Genomic DNA, 15,259 nt, shown 5'->3' on the forward strand with positions numbered 1-15,259 from the left:
AATGGCAAAACCCATAACATCTGAGGCAAGGCTGGTCATGATATTCAAAAGAGGAAACTGGGATACATGAGCAGTTCAGGAAAGAATGCATCTGCAAAGGAAAAAGGAATAACTCCACTAAGTTTCAGTATTAAACTCCATTACTGAGTGGTAATTTCTTGGCACTGTTCGAAATATGTTGTCTGGCTCCAGCACATGTTTGCAATCGGATATGCCATTGTGGAAGTGATGGCAATAATATTTAATATGTGGGCGAAAATAGCAATGACAGCGAAATGTCTGTTTGATTTAATTCATGTCACTGATGGGAAATGAGATATGCCTGAATCAGGCGTTTCTCTGTCCGCAGATAAACAGTGTTGACTCTGAAGGTGGCTCACCTTACCGACAACACTCTCACTCTCTTGTTTCTGTGTGCCTGTGTGAGCTATTAGACCAACGCCTCACTGATGGTTAAGCTGTACATGTTAAAGTGATCTGTCCGCTGTCTAGTTAGTGCAGGGAGGGAGGGAGGTGAGGGGGGAAGATCATGGAAGGGAGGGGTTGTAGAGGAGGAGGAGGAGGAGGAGGAGGGGGACTTCGGTAGGGAGTGTGTAATAGGACACCAGCCCTCTCTCTTTTCGCTCTCCTCCCTCTCTCCTCTCTCTCCTCTCTCTCCTTTGCTCTCTCAGTCTAGCCTGTCCTGTGGGCAGTTACATGGAATAGCAGCATTTTTCTTGTCTGGGAGAGTCACTGGAGGACCTGCCTGAGACTGGAACCAAAGTGTTTGGAAAGGGGACAAGTCAGAGCTGGTTTAGGAACTGGGTTGTTGGACTGGGACCAGCTCCAAGGGAATCCCCCATAAGGTGAGTCCTGGACACTGTAAGGATCCTGTCTGTAGAAGTAGCGAGTCTGGGGAGTCACGCTGTGGATGGAGAGAGAGGAGGTGGTGGGCAGGAGGCTAACAGGTGCAGGGTGAGAATTTGGGAGATTGGAGCAAACACATTGGGACCGGCTCAGAGTCGGCCAAAAGACTTCAATCACTTGCTACTACTTCCGCTAAATCCCGTGTGGTTCATGTTATATCTACTTTTTGGGGCTTTATTTCTCTGGAGCAGTGGCAGGGTGTGATCTGTTTTGAATATGAACGCTAGCATCTGTTTTCTATGAACCTCTGCCACTGATGTCGCAGCAGTTTCTTTGAGAATGTCCAAAGTCTGAGGTTTGTTGGAGTTGTTGTTCTTTCCTAAAGTCAAAGCCAAATAAAAGACTCTGGACCAGGTGGGTTCTTTAAGAGTTATTGGCTTAGGGTAGTGGCTCTTTATATAACTGGAATCACTGAATCACATGATTCTTTTATTTTTTTATAATTAAAAACCGGTAAATCAGAATAAAGGACTCAGTGTTGTTGCTAAAAAGTTTCTTTACTACTCCTGATTTGGAAATTTCACATGATTAGAGCAGTGCAACGGAGACTTTCCACAAGGTTTTTTAATGCACCGAAAAGGGTTCAGCTAAGTTCAAAGCCTCATGAAACTTTTCGTCTGGTTCTCTTTGCAACCCCTTTCTTGAAAGTCTAAACAGAGTTGTCTCTAGGAATGCTCAAGTTTGAATGCTGGATCACATCTTCCTTTATAAATAAACGCTAAAGTGGAAAATATACACGTAGAAATGTCTTCATCCAGCTTTTCTTAGCTGTGCCTGTTAGTCATATGTGTGTTGGGGGACGTGTGGCTGTAACAGAGCTGTTGACCGCTGAGTGACAGGGTGTGGTGTGAACACACTGCGTCCCGTTACAGCCACAGGACAGTACACAGACACAGCAGTTCCTGTCCCTGGCTGGCATTATCTGCCTTAACATCCGTTTTTATTCATGTTGCCCAAGTAGCATCTTCACAGTAACTAAGTGGTAAAATTATGATTATCTTATTACTTTAGAATATGGTGTTATACTAGAAAGAAAATCTCCAGTCAGATATATTCTATACAGGGATTCAAAAAGATGAAAGAACAAAGCTATGAAGCCGTAATTCACATGGGAGGATTTTTCTCCCTCAATTTCTCAAGTGTAATTGTACTAAAACAGCGACAGATGGGAACAAAATAATCACAAAGTCCCTTTGAAATCTGAAATAAATAATTTTTGGGGGGAAAAATACAATCAGGCAATGCAGCCATTAAATTTCATACTTTCATCAATATTAGTTTTTGAGCCTCTGAAATGGCAACATGGAAAATTCATTAGGCCGTCAGCCAGGAAAACACACAGTGAACACAATTATCATCGTACCACTCTGAAAATACATCCCTCCACTCACTCAAGCTGACCTCCTTTGTGGAGGCATTTAATTGTCATCGCAGAGATTCCTGGCAGCGTCAGCTCTCCTGGTATTTCTGGCTTGCGCGGCGCTCACCAGGACAAATTAATTGGAGCATTTATTATTTTTGTTCATGGCACTAAAAGGCAGAATGCATCGCTTATTGGGAGACCAATTAATTCAGGCGAGCTTTATGGTCCTCTCCATGCTAAAGCGAGGAAGTTTTTTTTTTTTTTGTCGATCAGGTCATTCATTGTGTGCCCTCTCATGTGATATCAAAGGAGGGAGGATGGATTGGTGCCCGCTCATCCGCCCATCAAACACAATACCTCGGATACAATTTTGATGAAACTTTGGGAGTGATGCGTCTTGTTCTTCCATTCTGGCGTTTTCAAATTGGACTGATTTGGCGGAGAGGGGCTGCACCATTTGTTCATTTGTTGGATTTTTCTGAAGCTTGGAGGACAAATGCATCTTACCGCTGTGTGCACATGCTCTCAAAATTACACTGATCATCCCAAGAGGGCCCAGTTAAGCACTTGTTTGCTCCTCCTTGTGCAACACAAAACTTCTCAGACACCACTGATCTGATTTTGATAAAAACTTCTCACTGCTGCATTCCAGCATTTAAAGTCACACCGACGGGTCCATAGTCAAACAGCAGCTGCAGCTCAGAACGAGGTGACATATTTGTTCCTGACTGAACTAAAAAGGGGGACAGCATGTTAATGTTGCCTCGTATGTTTGGTGCAGTGATGTAGGGCGGCGTTGCATGACAGCGGTGTTTCTGACCTGATGGGGTGTCATGGGAGGCCTGTGTGCGATCTCAGCAGACAAACTCCTGACACTCACAGGCAGCCAGGAGCTTCACTCCCTTAACAATCACTTTAGCAGCTGTGAGGTGGATATTTCCAAAGGGCCTCTCCCTGGGAGATCACCCAAGATCTGCCTGACCAGAGAGGAGCAGGAGCTGTGCAGTTTGAAGCGAGAGCAGAACGAGGGGTGACCCTTGAGGTGAGGGTCAGAGTTAGAAGCTTGGAGGTTGAAGTTGTGGGTAACCATCAGGCTGAAGGAGGGACTTGGGGAGGGTGTGTGTGTGTGTGTGTGTGGATGATGCAGCGGGAGAAGCAGCGGGGACCGTCTGGATAAGCAACCATGCTGTTTTATTCCTCTCAAGTGCAGCCAAAGCCATCTCACTCTGCTGCAGTTTTCCATATGCTATCTTCCTGCACATTCACACACACATGAACTTTAGCCACCACATGATCCGAATGGTAGGATTTCACCTCAGTAATATATCACCCATGCCTCGGTCCACTCCACACACCCAAAACTCAACCTCTTTGTACCCCACATATCAAATTGAAAGTTTCATAGTGGCTTTTTTTTTTTCTAGTGGCCATCAATCTTTCATTGCTCATCTATAAGCCATGAGGACAGAGATCCATCCCTGTGTATGGACATTATTTTCCCCCTATTTCCTCTGACATCCATCATCTTGTATAGACATTAATTTCTCCTTTCTGCCTTGCAAGAAAAAGATCCTTTTTTACATCCAGAGCCGTGCAGTTTATCCTACCACAAAGGTGGTACAGCAGCCAATTTGGGTGGTTAAGACAGCAAAGCCTTCCTCTAACAGCAGAGATTCGCAATGCAGGAGGTAGCACCCCCAGGCAGTACCTGTCCTTATCAATAATTGAGCCGCTCTTGTTCTGTAATGGAAAGAGAGCAAGAGCCCGAGGAGAGTGTGTCTGTGGTAGCTCTTTTGTGCAGATTTATCTCATCCATATTTAAGACGGATACATCTGCGAGGATAAAGTAAGTTATGGAATTTATCGGCCATGTCATGCTCCGATCTGTGTTTCACCTCCTGCGTGGACATCGCTGCTCTTATCAGACTGATAGTTTAACTGGAAAGGTTGGTTGACTGATGAAATAGTTTAGAAATAGAATAGTTTGTCCGTATTTGTTTATAGTATATGCATTTTCCGCTTAGCTTCAGCACAATGACTTGAAACGTGTTCTCCTGAAACAAATGCAACCAAATGCAACGTCCATTTTCCGAATCTCTATCACTGATCGATTTCACATGAGAGATCACAGTGATTCAGCCTATAGCTCATTCATGAATGTTTTTACATTTGGTGTCTTTCTTGGGAAAAGGCCTCTGGCACACCGACTCTTCCAGCTGTAGCAACAGCAATTTGATGGAATCAATAAAAAAAACAACATGTGCAGCTGACAAAAGCAGCAATGACTGAACAAAGAAAAGAGCGCCACCTACAGAAAGTCAGACTTGAACAGGGAATCTAATGACAAGACTGAGCACACTGTCCGACAAGGGATCTCTAGAAGTGTCACACTGAAACATCATAATCATGGCCACCTAGCAGCACTAAAATGGAGACAAAATAGAGAAAAAAACCACAAGGATTTCTAGGATTGCCACTGTCATGGGACATTGGGCGCGCCTCAGCTACAAACTAACTTTCAGATTTTCCTGTTTTTGGTTCGCCTCTGTCCTTCTTCTCTTAACTTCCTTGATGCTAATGCTGTTAGTCTCTGAATAACATCATGTGTCTCTAACTCCCCCCTGCAGGCCGTGAGTGTGGTTCCTGTCCGGGGCAGTCATGGGCAGGCCGGAGGGGTTGGCCAGGCCGCCTCTGGTGTCAGCTATGGCGCTGTCCCTCCTGGCTCTATGTTGCCTCTTGACCGGGGCCTTCAGCCTTCCTCAGCCGCTTCCAAGAGTCTTCCTGCCTTTTGAAGGTAAACAAGAAAACCCCACCGACAATTCAAAACACACACATTCACTCACATACTGATGTAATGTATCATGCGACGCGCCGACTGGTCTCGTTTGAGTCTTGTGTTTCCGTGCAGCTGGCATCACTGCTGCCATTTGTTTAGTGCCTTAATACTGAACAAATGGCTGATAATAAAGGGACGCCCGGGGGCTACTCTGTGAATATCATTATGGAGTAGAATGAAGCTCACCGTACTTGGCCAGTCTTGTGTAGCTATACAGTCTTGTTAACATTAGATTGTTTGAAAAGTTTCCAAGCAACACTGATCAGATACACACACACACACACACACACACAAATCCACAGCTGCTCTCTTGCCGTCTTGGGTCCTGCCTGAGAGCTCGGTGACAGGGCGATCCTTGTCCTTCCATTGTTGCTGCTCTGTGTCAGCGGTGGTGGTGGTGCTTGTCAGGACTATCCCGAGTCTGGTCTTAGTTAAACTTTAATGACACGCCTGTGCACCGGAGGCCTTTGGGCTTTGTTGCTGCCTCTGGTTTTGATTCTCCTGTTTTATTTAATTTATCTGACATTATATGAAAGTTTGATGTTTCCTATAACCGAGGGTGTGGAGGTAAATAGGTTTAGTGTCCGTATGTGCATGCCTGCGTGAGTCAGTGTGGCTGTGTGCATGGGCTGGGTGATCGCTCATGCCCCTGCACTGAGAGTTGTGCAGTAACCTTTAAACAGTGATACGGTGCAGGGGCTGAAGGAGATGTTTGATCACCTTTCACTACCTCTGGCTGTGGATTAGGCAGCTGAGTGCAGCTGAGGCTGTCCGTCAGTAACGGTGCTGCAGCCAGACACAGAAAAAGCCTTATAGCATGAGGCTAAAGCAAATGCAGCTTTGTTCTCTTTTCTATCACAGCCTGCATTTTCTCTCTCTCTCTCTCTCTCTCTCTCAGACCTTGACTAAACTTGCCCTACATATTCTTTTTCCCCATCTTGGTCTCATTCTGTCCTTATTCATCTTCCGTTTGTTTTTTTTTTTTCCTTTCAGGTTCCTTCTCTGATTTTCTCTCTTTCCACTTGTCAGAGCGACAGTCATCTGGCCCACAGACAGAGCAAAGGCTGTCTATGCTCTGCGGGCTGCGTGGGGTGTGAGATATGGAGTGTAGCAGCTTGGAAAAAAAACATACAGTAATGACTGAATATGTGGGGGGAAAAAACGACACTGTCACTATCTTTGGTTTTGCGGATTCAAATCCCATTATTCACTCACTCTCCTGTGTTTCCAAACTGCTGACTTAAAAGGTTAAAGGTGGCCGTGCTGAGCCAGTCCCTATAATCCTGGAATGCTCAATTCCTTTTCCAGGTGGGGATTTGATTTGACCAGTATTACTTAGTGTAGTTGTGTTTTGCTGCCGGGAGCACCATACATGGAGTGCTATTAGCAGTGAAACTCTCCCGTTTGACTTTTGTAACTGCAGTGCACTAATTCTTTCGTAGGCTAGGGATTTTATACTTAATGAGTGTTCATCATTAGGATGATACAAAAGTGTGTGTTTACTCTGCCATAATCGCCCCGGGATTCCTTCGAGTGAATTTATGAGAAAAGAGCGGCGGAGGAATAGTCGCAGAGCGGGAGGACGTTTCAAGGAGAGTGTTTATTGAAAATGAACCAGCTGACAAGGTGCGGCTTACATTCCAGCTGTGATTTAGGTGTTTATACTTAGCGCCCGACCTAAGACCCCACAGTGCAGTGATTGAATTCACCTTTGTTTATTAGTTAGAAACATTTTGAATTGAGCAGGACGGGGTTCAGGTTTCCCCTCTCGATACAGGGGGACGTCTTCGGAGACTTCTCGGACGAAGGTGGAGGCTCATCTCCCCAGCAAACATTTGTCTAGAAGTCGTCGCCGAGGGAAGAATTCATGTTGTCTGGGCTCCGTCCAAATCCTTCAGAAAGATGAATGAAGAGAGGTGGGAGATCCTCTCGAGGAATGGTGGTGCGGAGGGGAAGAAGGCGCAGGTGGTTTGGCAACACTGGGCTCAAGAGTCGGTCCTGGTGGCCGGATTGCGCTGCTCCCACATGGGAAGACCTCTTTATTATTATGGGCTGGAACTAACCAAAGTATAGTCATGAGAAAAAACGAAATGACTGAGTGAGATGCTTTGGTTGCACATGGATCTGGAGGCTGGAATGTCCTCGGCCCCTTTCTGCTTGTGTCGCTGCTGAAACTCTATCTAGGGGTAAGACAGGTTCACAAGACTCTCGGTCTAACCTCTCGGCGTGCAAAGAAGTTGCTGCCTCTGACATTCCTCTCTCCCTCATACTGCTTTCCCTTGTCTTCCACAGGCAAATGTGGCAAGACGACAACTAAAACCGCATAATAAACAGTGAGAAATGCCACCCGAGAATGCAGCTAACCCAAATAATAAACACTCAAACAGTGCCTTTCTCCTCCGGGCCTCAGATAATAAATACAGGCCTTCTTCCCTAACAGCAACACTGTTTAGGGATTACCAGTGTGACAAAAGATATTTGCACTTGTCTGTTTGCTTTGAGTATCCTCTTTCCTCGCAATATTTATTCTGGCCTCTGTTTCCATGGCCTATATGACATATTTCTTGTCTCAGAATAATGTTAAATCCTGATAGCACAGCGCTCTGAAAGTGAAACTGAACTGAAATTAGTATTGTGCGTTGAAGTGCATCGGCTTTCTAGGAGCCTGGGACTCGAAAACACACAAACACAATATATCAGAATCAGAATGAAAGTCTGCAGGTTCAGCAGACTTTACTGTGAGTCTTTTGACTGTTACAAATCCAGTTTCGGCAATGTGAATATATCATTTTCCTCTGTCTAATCCTCTATCCGTCTGACAGTATCCTCTGCCTATCTAATGTAGCAGGAAACCACAGCCCTCTGCAACCTGAAGACAAATGTTAATTTTAAATGAAATAGTAGAAATACATTTTCTGCCAACAGAGATTTTTCACATCAACCCATTTGGGAAAACCAATCTTGAACCGATAAGAGACTTATATTTTGATTAAACCAAAATTACAAGTGACACTTGGCTGATTTCTTTTCCAAAAACAAGATGTCAACACTTCCCAAAACCCTGACAGGTTCATATGGATGACAAAAATGTTTGTACTTGCTGCATAGTGTCCGTGCCTATGCATTCTGACGCCCTCTTCACTTTTTTAAGGTATAGTCACGCTATCCTTATGTAGGGCATGAAATTCAACGACTGAAAGCCTGAGCTGCTTTAATGTGCAGGGCTTACCTGTGCAAAGCTTGCCTGTTGTGTTTCTCTATGTGATGACAGGCAGGACTAACACACAGCCTTGCCGTTAATTATAGACCTTGTCATGCAGTTCACAGCTGAGTGGAGTTGTATTCTTTTATTTTGTGTTATACTTGTATAGACAGAAGAGCAGAACATTTGATGGACTACTGTCTAAGAATTGGCTATGCTAACATTGTAACATTGTACCAACATGACCAAATTGCTTGCTGCCATGTAAATCCACCATTACACAGCTCACAGTGGCTGTGCACCCTGTGAATTTGGAGGAGGATATTGCTCAAAACAGGTTAATGCATGTTGAGCAAGAATAACAGGACACTTAATAGGCTGCTGATTAATTGGCGCTGCTATTTTATTACAGTCTGGCCTTTCTAGTGCCAAAATGCATATTCCAGGAATGGTGGGATCAAAAATTCAGCCTCGTTCATCTCGCTGTTTGGCAGTGGGGGCAGTGGTCTGTGTTTATGATCAGGATCATTTAACCTCATCAGTGGCCTCACCCTGTTCTGGCAAACCTCCAGTGCTCAATACAGTATTAACTTTGAAATATACAGTACGAATGTCAACACATCAAGGGTGTTTATTTGAAAATGGGTAGGCGTGCACATGCGTTTGTGTGCATACGGCGGGTATGTGTTTGTGTGTCAGCGTGTGCCTCTGTGTTTGGCGGAGAGCCTGGCTGAGCGTTCCTCCAGTTGAGCCGTGTGATAGATTGATGAAGATGGTGTCTGTAGTTTAACAAGCATTGCCTCGCACTGGTACGAGCCACAGGGGTTTTGCTCTCAGCCGAGGAGACTGCACAGAGCCAGGTGTGGAGATGGGGGACCAGGCATCTCTGTCTGGGCTCCAACCCGGCCTCCACACCCCCATCAGAGAACGGATACACCAGATCCCTCTGCTTCCACAGATTAGTCCTCACTTTCATCATGCCTCATTACAACCTCCACTCACCCCCTCATTATTCATTCAGGGTGGATGCTGTTCATACACTGTAGGTGGACCTCAAGCTGTTAAGGATGTTTGCTCAATGGGACTGTGGGAGTGTGTGTAAAATAGTGTTGTATGTTGCGTGTGTGAGCAGTGTGGAGGTGGGTCAGAGAGAGTGTGTGTTTGCACGTGGTGAGCGGTCGGATCTGCATTCCTTTGACTTTATTACATTTTGGTGGCAGAACTTTCCGCTGAATCACAGTTAAAACTCTGTGGTTTTTCCATTCCTGCGAGCTGCATAACAATATAAAACAAAGTCTGAAAGCTATCCGCTGAGTGAATACTTCGAATACACAACGACCACCAAAACCATCTGCCCATTTTGAGAATTTCATCAGTCTGAATAGCCCAGCACTTACTGGATTCTACTCGCTGAGACTGAACCATTACCAAGGCAAATCATTTTCTGAATTCCTTTGAGAGGAGATCAGTTGCAGTATAAATGCTGAGGAGCCACAGCCAATGTTACATTCACCGCTTGTAAGGTAATCTTTCAGACCAATGTGAGGGTAAAGAACAATAATCTGACGCATAAAGTCTTCTACTGCCAGGGGCTTAATGGCTGATGATGAATCAGCTCACTCTTCGCAGCTCATGAGGGATTTTATGGACACGTTTTTGTATGGATTTTGATCTGAGTGATTCATCCAGTGACTCAGACAGCAGACCCGGTCGGGAAAAGTTACGCACGAGCCTGTTAGGGTCGTCAAAAGGTCAGAGATCATGGGGGTCAGAAGTCAGATGACAAGTGGCCAAAAGTACGTCTGTGTCTGTGCTCGGAGGTTTAAAAGTGATATAGTGAATTCTTTACTAATGCAACAGAGCATCTGGCCTCTGTTTTACATTATACCGGCGCTTTAGTCGATGTATCTCGTTTTCCATTGGTAAACATCATAAAGCCTTTGAAGCAAAATCAGTGATGCTTCATGATTGTGGGGAATTCCTGGCAGCGCAAACCAGGGACCTGTCAAGGCTGTCTGCAGGGGAGACCTACAAATAGCAGGGCTGACGGTGTGTATGTGTGTGTGTGTGTGTGTGTGTTTGTATACGTGGATGGGTGGCTCTATGTGTGTTTGCTGTGCCGTGTGTATCCATGACATACATTAAAGATTGTGTACTTTAGCGTGCATGTGTCTGTGTATGCATTTTCCTCGCGTCCTGGGACCTCCCTGTGATTGATTGAGTTACAGCATGGGCATTTTCTACCAGAGGTTAGCGAGTGCAGCGAGCGAGAGCTTGTGATGCCTCGGGCCTGACAGTGTGCAAGATGTTTGACAGCCAGCCTTCCTCTGCCTGCCGCTGTGTTTTGCCATTCCTGCGTCTGACCTCGACACCCCTGTTCAATGTTTTATTATTCCTCCTTCACAACATGTTGAAAGGTAATCAATGCCCATTAATATGAACAAAGACAGAATCTTTCCAAGGACAGACAAGGTCAAATGGAAATTCCTTTGGCAAGAGCTTTGCATGATCATGAATGTGCTGCAATTTCTCATGGCACAGGTTTTACAGATGTTTTTTTTTTTTTTTTAAGACTCTATCCTGTGCAGTGTAATGTATATTGCAAATTTAAGTTGTTGGATTTTTCAACAACTTCTTTCATGCTTGAATCATTAAGCGACAGAGCTTTTCCATTGCTGAGCAGCCCTTTTAGTCGCTGAGGGGAGAAAAGGCTAGAGCAACTCTCTCACTGGAATAAGGATTCCTTTCCCGTCAGTGCAAATATTTATTGAATTTTCTACATATGTGTGGATCAATAAGAAAATGTAGACTTTCGTTTTTTTTCCAAAGCTTGTGAGAATGTAAGAAAGAAATGCCAGAAAATCATAGTTGCATTTGGTATTGTCACCCTTGCTGCAAATCTTTACCGTCACTCAACACCATGAAAACAAGTTTGCGGTGATGTTATGGTTCCTCTTTGAGGAAATGTAGCTTTTTAAACATGACAGAATGTCAACCTTGAACACAACAGAGGAGTACCAGCTCTCGTCAAGCTTTCCCACCTCCTCGCTTTGGCTCCCCTTCATGTCCAGTAAATCCTGAGAATCCTCTGACCAGCAATCTCCTGCCAACCTCCCCTGGACTTGAGTGTCTCTGTGTGCCTCCCTGTTGCAGCACCGACAGTAAAAACACAGTGATTTACTGACTGCTGGAGGTGAGACGTAACAAGGGGCTCCTGGCGCGGGCAGGTGAGAGGTCACTGCACGGTTGCCCAAGAGGCTTGTGTTGGGGTGAGGAGAGGGGTGGGGGGGGTACTGACTGCCTGTGACAGGTGAAACAGGAGGCCAGGTGCTAATTGGGGCACAGGGAACGCCAACGAGCGTGCTGGCGGGCTAGCATGATGAACATTTTAGCAGCTCAGGTTTCGGCTCCTGCAGGGAATATTAGCCTACACCTTAGCGAGTCAGCCATGCAGTGAAGCCGTGTAGTTGGTACTGGATAATGTCACTCTGACTGTCTCACACACACATACACAGACACATGCCCGCAGATCCATGCATGCAGACACACACAAATGTACACAGACACATATCACCAAATCGTATTTAGATGTCTTCTTTGGGAAATCAGTGCGAGAGAAGGCATACGTAACAGCTCAGGCATTCCAAAGGGCCACATGATTCCCATTACAAATGTCTGGATATAGATAATAGGCGACAGACAACAATAGGAAGATTAATGAGATGCAGGAAACATAGTCTTTCTGCTCTGGCTTCTGTCCATGGCAAGCAGTTGCAGTACAGTATATCCACAGAGAGGCGCGTGCTGTTGATGTTTGCGTGGTGAGTGAGCGATCTGCGCAGCCTGCCTGGGAATGTGGAGCATGTCTGTTGGACAGACAATCGGACGGCTCCGACAGCCAGCACCAATCGTCCTGTGTGGTCTCTGGACAGGGGAGCTCCTTGCACTGGCACGACACCTTAACTTCCCCTAAAAATATATACCACCAGTCATTACTGTATACCGCTGGGTATACCATGGAGAACAGACAGATATCCCATTCGGGCTACCACCATTTTTTAATTCTAGAGGGGCTCTGTCAGTTGCCAGGAGAGTGTTTTTTGTGGGCGCAGTATGCATGAGAGCACCGGCACTGTGTAAGGTAAGCGCAGCCATCCAGAACTCAACTTGAGTGTGTTGAGCTCTTGGCACTGTCTGGACAAAGAGCCACGACATTTGGCTTGAGAGTTTGAAGTCAGGTCTCTGTGGTGAAACCCACTCCATCATGTGAGGAGGGGTGAATTGCAAAGGGGCGGTCTAAGCCCCTTCTTCAATATTTATTGTGGCAGGTGATTGAGGTCCTCCCACCGGCTGCCCCTGACAACCGCAGAGCAGGTTCTGCTCGCGCTGAATGGAGTCCAGGCCTCATTAGAATGGAGTTAATTTATTCATGCTGCCCTTTCAGGTAGCAAGCCAATTGAGGATGCCTGATTTCCATGGGAGACACAAAGACTGGTTTGTAATTGGCCCACTGCCCTCGCTGAAGTGTTAATGGGGTGGAGAGGCTTTTTGGCTTGTGTTCAGACATCGGTGTTAATCAAAAAGACAAAAACACTCCACTCATCCCGTCAGCTTCATTGCCCCTGTTCATCTCTCCTCCATGAGGGATAAGCAGACGTTCCAACACTGAGTGGACGAGATAAATCCTGTATTGTTACACTGGTGATGTGATCAACTTTTTATGACAAATTGTATTTTCTATATAGTATAACAATGCAGATGGATTTTCATAAGTTGACTGTGTTGTCTGGTAAACAGGGATTACAGTGTGTTAGTCACTTTCAACAACATTTCCTTTCCAAATAAACCAACCACAGTCCAGTTTATCATCTTGCCACCTGTTGCTGTGTACCATCAGAGAAATTACAGACTAGAACCTAAAGCAGTCGACATGACATTGCAGGGCCACCCAGCTCAGCGAGTTGGCAGGAGTCCCTAAAGTCAGTCCAGGGTGATCCAAACCTATGGTTGTGTCTTACATTATGATCCCCAAATACTTTCCAACCACCGTGAATCTCTCATTTTTATGATCCCGCATTGCGTAAAACAGCTCCCTGTTTGGAGATACCAAACCAAAACCATGGCAGCGTTGTTTACTGCTGGAAGCACTGCTGCAAAGCCCAGTTATTTGATCACACACACACACAATTTTGGAGGCCTCGTCTGTCAAAAATTGTTACGGGCTGATGACCTGAGGGAGGCTTCTGTGTGGTGTTGCCTTACCCCCCTCTGGCTATATAATCACAAGCGCAAACAGCAATTCCCCTCTCTCATTTCAGAAACAGCAAAGTGAGCACTGCCATCTCCTCTTCACTTTAATTGCTGCCAAACCAACAGGGGCACAATGACAAGTCCCTTCCCAATGCCCACATTTCTTTCTATTTCCACTTGGCTGTTCACCACAATCACATAAAAGAGAATGTTCTTTTTTTACTCTGTGGGACTTGGCAGGCAGCTTGTTGCCTCTCTGGGTTATTACCCCAGAGCCTCTGTCCTTGAACGATCGATTTTGTTACAGTTTACAGAACACTGAATTACATGCCACGATGATCACAGCTTGTAGCTACTTCAGACACCTTTTCTGTAGCGCTATATTGACAACACAAACAAAAACTACATCTTGCTGTCAGCTGTCTTGGACCAAAGGGCCATCTGTGTTTTACTTGGGAATGCAGAAAAAGGATGTTAGTTATGGATCCATTGACACACCATGTAAAACTGAATGTGCATTCATTAGGCCGCCTGTAATATCACTGGCCTGATCTGACCATAATCCTTTTGCGTTCTCTCATGAGTTAATATTGCAGCTGGTCTGCCAACATGTCAGGCATGTTTCCTTCCTGAAGATTGGGTACCTCGGCGGGCGGCTCTGCAGCAGCGTAGCAAAGACCGCAACCCGCTGTTAAATATTGAATGACCCCTGCGGTCTCTGTGCCCAACAAAAGGCTTTTGTGCCGCTTCCGCTTGACCAGTTCACACAAATAAACCACATCAAAGGGAGAGAAAGTCCGAGCTCTCCGGCTGCCACTTTAGCCTATCCGCTAACCCCCCTGTCCCATGCAAGGATCAGTATGGATCGTATCTCCGCTGGTTCACCACCTAACCAATGAGGCATCATGGGTCAAGGCTCAAAGTCAAAGGAAAGCTGTTGGGGAGCGCTGTGAGGTCTACAGGGAGCTGTAAGGCCCACCTGCCCACATTCATAATAGAAAACCCACCAACCGCCAAGGCTCAACCCCTGCTTCCTCTTTCTGTCGTTTTTCAATCTCTCTCTCTCTTTCTCTTTGCCCCGCGCCTGCAATGACAGCCACCTTGTTACTGTCCTCCCAGTGGTGGTAGAAACAACACAGAATGAGACATTTCATCACTGACGGTCCCTGAGCTCATCCAACATGCCAACCCGCCCTCCGTCTCTGTCTCACTGTCATGGGTGGTGTCCTTTCCGTTGCGTTTTTCCAAGGAATGCCATTCCCAACAAGCACAAAACCTCTTGTTTACACAGAGCAGGGCAGGGCGTGTTATTTCATCCTTCAGTATCATCGGTATTCACCCCAAATAACACCGTTCACAACTGAGCTGCATGAGGATGCTTGAGCAATGATGTCCACAAACACTTTTCATACACTTCCCTCTCGGGAGCTTTGTGACCTCAGCAAGGAGGAACGCGCATAAACCCATGACTCACAAATCATGTGTTGACGGAACTTATTCATCATGGAAATGAAATGAAAAATTTAAAAAAAACACTCCAGTTCCTCTTTTGCACTTCAATAAATTGTTCTCTAGAACGGATTAACATTATCATTACGGATTTGTGTATAACAGCAGTTAGTGTTACTCACATTTGTTTTTTAATGAGCTGATGTTGACAGTCTGTGAAAGCTGGTAGGTGTTTGTTAACGAAACAGATGGC

The 15,259-nt window shown here is 45.6% G+C and overlaps 1 protein-coding gene across 1 annotated transcript in view; it reads left to right on the forward strand.

Moving 5' to 3' along the window:
* The first annotated feature begins 688 nt into the window (after positions 1-688).
* Positions 689-15,259, forward strand: part of sema3c (sema domain, immunoglobulin domain (Ig), short basic domain, secreted, (semaphorin) 3C) — a 39,456-nt gene continuing 24,885 nt past the window's right edge. Inside the window, exons 1-2 of the mRNA XM_030046079.1 lie at positions 689-845; positions 4,897-5,063. Of these exons, the coding sequence (XP_029901939.1) occupies positions 4,928-5,063 (136 nt within the window). The 5' untranslated portion in view covers positions 689-845; positions 4,897-4,927. The remainder of the gene's footprint in view (positions 846-4,896; positions 5,064-15,259) is intronic.

Source organism: Myripristis murdjan, chromosome 23 (assembly GCF_902150065.1).
Source record: "Myripristis murdjan chromosome 23, fMyrMur1.1, whole genome shotgun sequence".
NCBI lineage: Eukaryota > Metazoa > Chordata > Actinopteri > Holocentriformes > Holocentridae > Myripristis > Myripristis murdjan.